Source organism: Apaloderma vittatum, unplaced genomic scaffold (assembly GCF_000703405.1).
Source record: "Apaloderma vittatum isolate BGI_N311 unplaced genomic scaffold, ASM70340v1 scaffold13806, whole genome shotgun sequence".
Lineage (NCBI taxonomy): Eukaryota > Metazoa > Chordata > Aves > Trogoniformes > Trogonidae > Apaloderma > Apaloderma vittatum.
This window is the reverse complement of record NW_009722355.1, coordinates 36,461-46,032: the sequence shown is the minus strand read 5'-3', so window position 1 is coordinate 46,032 and position 9,572 is coordinate 36,461. Positions and strand designations below refer to the sequence as shown.

The window sequence follows — 9,572 nt, the reverse complement described above, 5'->3', positions numbered from 1 at the left end:
GGCCGTCCGTGGGGCAGGCGCCAGCGGCTGGCTTCCCTCCCCTGTTGCTTCCTGTGCATCCTATACACAAACCACTTCCAGGCTGGCTGTTCAGCTGCTTTAAACTTACTTTCTAGAAACAGGAACATATGCAGGACTTTTTCTTCCATTTTGCTGTTCCAGTTTTCTTTTTTTAGAGCTAGTAAATATTTTTGTCTTGCGCGTTACCTGGCTCAAAGGAAAATCGCAACTCATTATGGTAAGCTGTAACTCTGATCAGCATTAAATCTTGGCAACTCACTCTGCTGCATTTAGCCAAATGGGGGTGGGAAAGTTTGCTTCATATTACAGTTTTCTTTTGGTCTGTGTGTTCTTGAAACTCAACAGTGCTGTTCAGGTGTAATGCAGAATACGAATTTATCCATATTGACATTTCTGTGTAAATTTGAAAGAGTTTTCTAGGGCTTCTGTCTTTTGTTAGCGGTACTGTTGTTTGTGTTCTTGAAATAACTTTTATTGCATGTGCTCAGAGTTCAAAGTGATGCTTGAATTGCAGATTTTCAGACAGGTGTGTTTATACTTTTTTCTCTTTGTGTCCTGTCTTTGTAAGCCACATTCTGACTGTTCCGAAATATTTCCTGTGGTTGTTCCTAACTTAAGTGTTTCCTTATATTTTTCCTTTTATGGGAAGATTTAAATAGCTTTTAAAACAATTAACAGTATTTAGGCTTGTCCTAAATCAGCATTGGCTTGCTGATAGAAGCTTTCAGCAGATATTGTTGAGCAGCATCTGTTTCTGGCCAAGCAGTTATTCTTGCTTAATTCTTGCTTTCTTGGGGGATATGTTAAATGATTTGTCTGAAAAGGACAAATCCATTCAGCACTTTTTGGTGTGTCTTGTTATTAAAAAAATAAAATTCTTCTCAGTTTGATCACCATTGGGCCAAACTTTGTAGCTTTAATAAAACACTTAACGAAGGACCTCTCAACACCAGTAAGATGTTTATGTGAGACATTAATTCTGGAGCAACTTGAAAAAAAGACTGAAAGTAATTACCACTGTCCTGTGAAACCTGGCATGTTAAATCAGGAAGATGAAAACCCAGAGGCAGAACACAAGTCTACCTTTTGGGGACAAATGCTGCTGGGGAAAAAAAATTGGCACAAAGCATGGTTAGTGTGGAGTGGGATGCTCATGCAACACCTGCCAGCAGCATTCTGCTGAAGGGAGGCTGGGCTGAGACCCGGGCATTCATCGCAGGCAAAGGCTGAGAATGGCTTGGCAGGGCTGAGCCATCCCAGCAGGAGAGCCTCAAGGATATGGCAGAGGGCGATTTTTTTCCCCCTAGTATTTAGCACTGAAGTAGCTATTGAAAACCTGGCTGCTGTTGTCACGTCACGCTGGTGGCAAAGCTGCTGTTATGGAAATGGACCAGACTCTCAGCACAGTGCTGCTCTCCTAGGTTTTCAACAGTATGTTGTCCTCCAGCCTAGGATCTTGCTCTGCTCTCTCCAGTAACTGCAGGTCAGGCTGGGTTCAGGATTGCACAGATTTAAGACCTGTGCTATTCCAGGTAAACTTGTTTTTCCAGCCAGGCTCTAAGCCACGTGTGGGAAGATTTCAGCCTTTCCTAAGACAGCCTCTGGGCCAGCTGGGGGACCCCTATATGCACCTGTGGAAGCTGAGCAAATGGAGATAGTTTTGTAACTCTCAATAAGCAACTGTATCGTCACAGCCTGATGCCTGCAGTTGATTCCGGCCCAACCTGCAGGACAGTGTGGATGGGAGCAGTTTAGCCTAGGACATTTTTCAGGTTCTCTGCTCCAGAGAGGCTTATGTCTCAGTCTGAGGAGGGTGAGGTGTTACTTCTGCCTGCATTTGCCTGAGGAGCAGAACATGACCCTTGACCCGCTCTGGGATTTCCAGCAGAGGACCAGCAGCTCCCACTGCTTCTTGACAGCACATGTCTGAGTCTGCAAAGAGGGGAGAACAGGAGGAACAGGGAAAATGGCACCTTCTTGGGGACCAGGATGCACAGATTTTCCCTGTAAACCTGCATCCTCTGGCAGAGTCCATCATAATCACAGGACTCAGTTGCACCCAGTGCTCATGGTGCTGAGACCAGCCAGGTCTGCCAAGGGCAGCCGTGTGTCAGAGCTCTGTCTGCACATATACGTAGGGTGGCTCTTTGTCTCCCCAGCTCCTGCTGGCAGCTATGTCAGAGCCTTCTTGTGCTGGAGATAATTTTTAGCTACTTCTGCATTTTTGTCTGGATGTGTTTGTGGCCTGTACGTTAGCAGTTGTTGCTCTGCCAGCTTTGTGTCTTCATTTCAGTTCTCACTGTAATGCCCTGGTGCATTTAGTGGCAGAATCGGGAGTCCTGTGTGCCAGGCTGTGCTCCTGATCCCCTCCCAGCTTGCTGGTCCCCAGCATTCCCACAACCCTCCCTGTGCATCCCCGGCCTCTGGAGCCCATTTTTGCCACAGGCTGGTTCCCAGACACAGCTGCACATGTTGGTAAGTGCAATGTAATTCCTCAGCCTGCCTCCTGTTTTGTTTCAACAAAGATTTTATGTGCATTGGTGTGCCGGGCTAGAACCTAGTCACTGAGTTGTTTATTAAAAGCTGCCACATTAAGAATGAAATTAGTTTCATGGACTCTGTTATACCCCTGCCCAAACCCAGCTGCAGGGAAGGGAGAGTCAGGGCAAGTCCATCTGTGGGCAAAGGGCATGTGTGGGTTGTGGAAGAAATTGCTCGAGGAGCAGAAGACAGCTCCATGCAATGTGAAGAAATGAGCCAGCAGGTGTAGACATTTTGGTCAGGGCGTGCTCCCAAGTCAGAAGACATTCTCCACACAGACACCATTTCATTGGGAATCACAAGAAACCAAGATGATCAAGATGAGTAAAGGGTGCTTCTTACACAGCAGGAAAACTCAGGCAGAGTAAGCTGAAAGGCAGAGGGAATGCTGGTCATCAGCTGGATGGACCTTTCTGGTGACAGAATCGATTACAGAAAGGAAAGATTTCAGTGGTGCCAGCTCCACAGCAGCCATCTTGTTGCCTTACATGATGCAGGCACATTCAAACAGCTGCTGTCCCTTCGAGAGGCCATGTGAGCCAGGACTGGTCCTCAACAGTAGCCATCAGCAAAGAAATAGGGAAAACTGAGGCCTCCACTCACCAAAACAATAAATATTGACACTAGGCAATGCTAGAGAGTCTGGGTTCCTTCCATCATTTCCTGAAGCCATAAGTGTTTAATTTATTAATGCAAAGGCAGCATTTTTCTTGCACCACTCAGTCTATCGCCACTGCCCTGTGCTCCTCTTCCAAGCATGTCTCCTTGTAGTGACATCTCATTTTTGCTGCAATTCGTAATGCTGTGCTGGAGGCCACGAGTCTGGTGCTCCAGAAAGAACTTGTTTAATTCAAGTTGTATAACAGACTGGCTTCCCTGAAACATGAGGCCGTTAAGAGGCTTTTACAAGTAATTGATTTTTCAAGCCATGGGCAATTTCAAAATCATCCCTTTGGATCAAATGAAACATGCTGTTCGATACCAAATGGTCTGTTCATAGCTGGATCCTTTTAGTTTTTATTCTGTCAAATAGAAAGTTACTTCTAAATATGGAGCTGCATTGCAAAGTTGAAAGCTTTTATTCTGAACTATCAGATCCACTATTTTAATATAGGAAGGCAACAGATTGCTTGACAGAACCATTTTAGCACAGCTGGGATAAATATATCAAACATATTTCAACCAAAAATTGGCCTATTTTTTGGATTTAGCTTCAGTAACGATCTTTTGCCAACCAGTGCCATTTGCAATGAGAGGTTTCAGCAATGATGCTGCTCTTCCTTCATCTCCTCAAACAAGAACAGAGTTTTACAGAAGTGCTTTTTAATTTCTGCATTCACCTGCATAGTGTATCTGTAAGAGGCCCAGGGGCTTCTCTGCTCTTTGAAATCTCTTATTCAGCCTGGAGGCACCTTTACAAGTTTGCTTTCTCTGAGCTTTAGCTCTTTAAATAATCTTGCTCCTGTATAGCAGCTGGGAGGCTCCAGGACTTGCCCATGCTCCTGGAGGAGGAGGAAGTTCCTGTGATATGTTTGTGAGCACAGAGTGACTCCAGGAGTCACTCACCTGGCTGACAAATACCCCAAAAATCTCATTCATGAACAAGCCAGACAAGTCAGTGGTGCTTCCAAATACAGTTGCAATGGGGAAGGCAGCCATGCAAACAGGAAAACATCCCTGTGGCTTTGCCCATTACTGGACACAGGGGTGTCAGTACTGTGGGGCTCTGAGGAGAGGTGGGTGCAGGGCACTGCAGCGCATGGCTGAGCCCATCCAGCAGCTGTACAGGCCACAGTGCTTGGGCACGGCTCAGTGCCCACAGCGCCCACAATGCTTGGGCACAGGCCAGTGCACGGGGGTTTGCCAGGGCACCCTCCCAGCGGTGTGCAGGCGTTTGCTGGTGAGCCACCACAGGTGTCTTTTTATCACCCACTTCTTCCATGAGCTTGTCATCACCTTATGTAGGAGTTTTTGCAACTTAACCCCACTTGCAGAAGAGTTAGCAAGATGCACGTTGCCTGCCTGTCCCTGCCCCAAGCTCAAGGACATCAGGCTCTGGTCCAGTACATGCAGGGATTTGCCCTGTGTTTCCCACAGCTTGGTAGGACATGGCTGACAGCCACAGCTGGTGAGGTCAGTGCAAGCCAAGGTCTGAGGACATGGCCTTGGCAGAGGTGTGCCCTGAGCCACCACTCTCAGGCAGTGACTCCACTCAGCTTCACTGGAGCAGGGCACAGGTCCTGCCCAGCTTCCCGTAGCTGACCTCCTCCTCCAGCATTAGTGTGGGGATCACATTAATGCTGGCAGGGAGAGGAACACAGCACAAACATCAGCACAACAGCATAAGGAGAGGAAAAGAAAAGCATCCGCAGTTTGCAAAGGGAGCTGGTCTGGGCAGGAGGGTCGCTGAAGGAGGCTGGACAGGCAAGAGCTTTTCAGCACCGAGCTGCACTCGCTGCTTCTCCCCAGGTGCTCTAATACTGCCAGCTGTGTTGTGGAGCCCTGTTATTGCAAATCCCAACTATGCTTTTTTTCTCAACCTAATTTTCTCAGGAACTGACCCTGTTCCAACACTCAGGAACTGGCATTCATTCTACTGCCAAGTGTTTCTCATCTGTTTCAAATGATCTGTCCAGTGTGACCTTTTCTGCTTAAGTAGCTTACACAATGAAAGTACATTAATGTTAAATCCTAATCTTGCATAACTCTCAAAAGAGGGCCATACATTTACCAGCAGCAAGGGACTTTCCCCCATCTTTTGCAGAAAGTAAGAAGGAAACAGCTAGCACTATGCAATTGCACTGAAGGGAGAAATCACCCATAACCGCCGCATGCCTAAAATTCACAGGGCGCTCAAGGAAATGGGATTTGTACTACCCATTTTTGCTGCTTTTTGGGTTTGGAAAGATGAAAAGTAAAGGACTGTTCACCTGACCACACGTGATCAGTGGTCTCCAACCATGGGCAAAACCTCCATGGTCTTCTGGGGTGGTTTCCCAACCAAATTGCACTGCAGGTCAGGACAGTAGTGGGTCATCGTCTTCCTGGTTCCCCAATTCAGAGCTCCCCTTGGAACCCTGTCTACCTGCCTACACACGGTGAAATGGAAAGGATAACTGGCAGGTGGGAAGGTGCCTGATCCTGCCTCTGCTGCTCCATAACATTCCTATTGACTCCAATCACACATTCATTTGGGCATCAATTCAAACAGCAACACTATAAGTCCTTTACAGCTGCTTGGAGGGCAGTTTTCTTTGTAATGACGAGTGGTTCTTCAGTTCCTGATGCTGTTTCTCATATTCTTAGTATGTCTGAACTATTTCTCAACATGCCTAAATTTGGCCATGGGAAGATACAGCCTCAGCCACAGCCCATTGCCTGTTAGGGCACGTGCGCCACAGCTCCACTCTTCCTGGAACATCCTTTATTGTCCTGCTTGGGGGGGAGCTGCTGCAACCAACTTCCCTTGACTCACGCAAGGCAGCATGGAGATGACCCACCCATGTGTTACTACTGGTCATGACCCTGGCTGATCCTTTAGCACAGCAAGAGGAATCGTGAGATATTTTTTCAGCAAGTTGTATTCGGTACCAGAGCTTTCACCTGGGACAAACCAGTTGTGATTGAAACATCTGCTCCTTGCAAAGGAGCCTCCAGGCTGGAGGTGAGGAGGACTCACAGGGTGATGCAGGGAAGGAGGGATGAAGTAAATGACTACAGGCAAGGCTATACAGGAGTCATGTTGACGAGCTGCACTGATGTGCAGTGAGGAGCATTCCCATTTTCTGTTAATCCGCAAATGCAATTAAACTGAATTTATTAACAAATGAAAGCTCCCACAAATTTACAAGTTACGGTATCACTACACCCAACTCTTAAGCTTAGAATAACGATCCAGATTGCACACACACTCACCAATATAAAGATTAGGGCTCTCAACCTTGAGGAGTTACCTTGGCCAGCGTCCCAGACCAAGGGGGAGGCTGTGCTCTGACTGCAGGATGAGCTGCTCCGAAGTGACGGACTCTCATATGGCCCTGGCAGGACCCCATTTTTAAAGCCCATTGAAAGGACTATACCTAGCACACACTTACAGCAACAATTAGCACCAACACCCCATAAATCTTAGCAATATACTGGTGCTAGCTTAGGAAAACCGCTGATCCCCCCAAACAGCAGATAGGCCTCAAAAAATGCTCCAAATTTCTCCATAATACAAAGTTTTTAGCAGAGCATTCATGAGGCTGCTGAGGAGCTTGGCACTCCAGAGCTCTTTACTGCAGGGAGACAGACTCCCATGCATTTAGAGGTCCAGGTAAGAGCACTTTGCTGGTTTAAATCTTTTTGTGTAAGCTTTTATTTTTACTTGCCTTGTGAAACTATATGAATATGTTGGAATTAACTGTACTGCAAACGGAAAAAGCTTCCTCCACTAACATTCATGTGCAGTCCTTGGTTGTTCTTACTCACCAGCTGTGAGTTATAGCTGCTGCTTTTCCCAGCCCTATAAGCTGTCTCTCCCTTATCGTTGCATACTTGTACTGAATTATTAGACCTTTCTGAGGCAGACACGCATACAGCCAGGGTTGTACTGACACAAGTTTTATGTCATGTTTGATATATTGAGAAGTAAGTCTGGTAATTTCTTCTGACTGGACCTCCTCCATATGTTCTCAGCATGCAGTGAACAGAAAAATTACTAGAGTTGCTTATACTTACCTGAAGGACTTGGGGGGATTTGGTATTAATTTAGACTGAAAATTAGTTGTTAAAATTGTTGTGTGTTTTTAATAGCTGCCATATATTGACAGAGTTTCTGGTTAATTTAAACTCTTCTCCCTCCCCTCTCCTCTCTCTGCCACCCTGCTCCCAGCACAACCTGTCTCTCCTGGCTGCCCTGAGCCACTTCTTCCAATGATGGATTTTTTTTTGTTGGCCCTAACCCTCAGTTTTTCCAGGGTCTTTCTGACTTGAAGCTCTGCTATTCAGGAAACCCCTAATTTCCTATTGTCGCACTGCAGCTGTGGGTGTATAGCCAAGGCTGCGTGGACAATGTAAAGTGAGTTTGTAATCTGAAAGGAGCTTAGTGACATTACATGTTCATGTAGATGTTGCCAAGTTCTTACACACTCAGAGCTCAGTGGCTTCCAGCTTTCAGAAAGATTGGTCTATAGCTATTTATCTATCCCTATATCTAATCTAGATGCTATCTCCGTTGTTTTTATTTTTACTTTTTTTTTTTTAAAATGAAAATGTCATTGGTCCAAAGCACTTCCTACAGCAGATGCTTGGCTGTTTTTGAAGACACACAGCAGACGGCTCGGTGACTGAAGTAGAGGCTGACATGCCTTCAGAGAAAGAATGTGCCTAGCTAGCCAGAAACTATTTCAAATGAAGCTAACGTCATCCATGTGTTGCCATCCCCAAAAGTTACAAATAAAAGTCGTCTGGGAAATGATTAATCAGACTTGGTGAATGAATAAGGACATGCTTGTTAGCAGTTCTCACCCTGCAGAGGGAATGCCCCCCTGATGTGCTGAAGCGTTTCAACTCAGCTTTCTTTCTCCAGCCTCCCTGCACATGTGCCTCAGGAGCGCTTTTCTGACACACCTTCCAGCGGGAACCCCTGGTGTCCTACCTCTGAATGGCTCTCCGGCAGTTTTACGCTCTTGCTGTGATACTGGTGTGGGGCTCTGTGGCGTCCTCCTCCCACCTCACAGGTAAAGCCTGGCATGCCATTTGTGTCACTACCTAACCCATGCTGCACAGTAACGCGGGCGGGCCCTTTGTGAAGTTGGTCCTTCAGCTGGAGCGTTTCGTGGGTGTGGGTGTGTGTGGGGGGTGTATGTGTGTGTGTGTGTTACAGCAAGTCGCTGATTTATAAGCCTGTAACCAGTTGTCTAAATACGTCTAAATACGATGGATATTTTTTCTGAGTAACTCCAAAAGGAGTCAAAGCTGCCTTTGATGCATGGTAAATATATTGTTTATCAACTATAAACACCACTTGGATACATAAATGCTCCTGAGCATAGTCCCAGCCAGACGGTGCTACATGTGAGAAACACAAGTGTTATTTAAAATTAGAGAATAATAGTTTCTTCTAAAAAAATACTGTGCTGCAAGCTATCATCCATGACAATGGCACTTCAAGTACCCTTTGCTATAGGAGATATATATAGGGGGACCTGTCAGGCTGCCTTTTTTCCACTGGCAAAATAGGCAGAAAATTGCAAAACCTCCAGCTGGTTGCACCACCTGGGGCATCACATAGTGTAGCAGGAGGCAGTGGGAGGCAGCTGGGGAAAAGCAGGATATTTGTCATCAAAGCCTGGTTCAAGTGAGTGTGGAGGGCAGCCAGGAGCGTGTGTCATGAGGGCCAAGGCTGTAGCTGGCTCACTGCTGCCTGACTCACCACCATGCAAATCAGGTAGAGAAGTTGTTGGTGTGTTTGGTTTTTTCAAGAAGCGTTCAGGAGCAGTTTTCCTTCAAGACTGGGTAGCGAAATAGAGTATTTCTAGTCCTGTGTTTTGTATGAATGATGTGAGACTACTTTGTTTTGGAATACTGTGAAAATGACAAACTGTGAGAGGCAGTGCTGACATTTAAAAACCAATCAAATCCCAGAATGCAAGCCACATCCCAAACCCGAGCTGTGCCATTCCCCTTGAAAGCCAGTCAAAACGTATTATCCAGGAATTGCTGTTTACAGCAAATATTACTGTTTTGTTCCGTCTCAGGATGGAAACAAATTTCAAAGTGTCATTGTTTCCAGTCAGAAATTCTGGTTTTGACCAATCTAGTCCTCTCGTGACAGCTTACCACTAGGCTTATGACAAAGGCTAGTAGCTTTTTGCTTGCTTGTTTGCATAGCTCCAAGGCTCAGCATTTATCCACTCAGGAGGAGCTTCCTGGGTGCAACTCACAGCCCTGCCAGGAGACCTCATCAGCCAGCCTGTTACAGAAGCGTCACATGCCAGCCACAGTGACAGGATTCCACTCAGGGGCAC

At 46.3% G+C, this 9,572-nt stretch overlaps 1 protein-coding gene across 1 annotated transcript in view; it reads left to right on the top strand.

The window, feature by feature from the left end:
• Positions 1-8,206: 8,206 nt before the first annotated feature.
• Positions 8,207-9,572, top strand: part of IL13RA2 (interleukin 13 receptor, alpha 2) — a 12,849-nt gene continuing 11,483 nt past the window's right edge. Inside the window, exon 1 of the mRNA XM_009871750.1 lies at positions 8,207-8,282. Within this exon, the coding sequence (XP_009870052.1) occupies positions 8,207-8,282 (76 nt within the window). The remainder of the gene's footprint in view (positions 8,283-9,572) is intronic.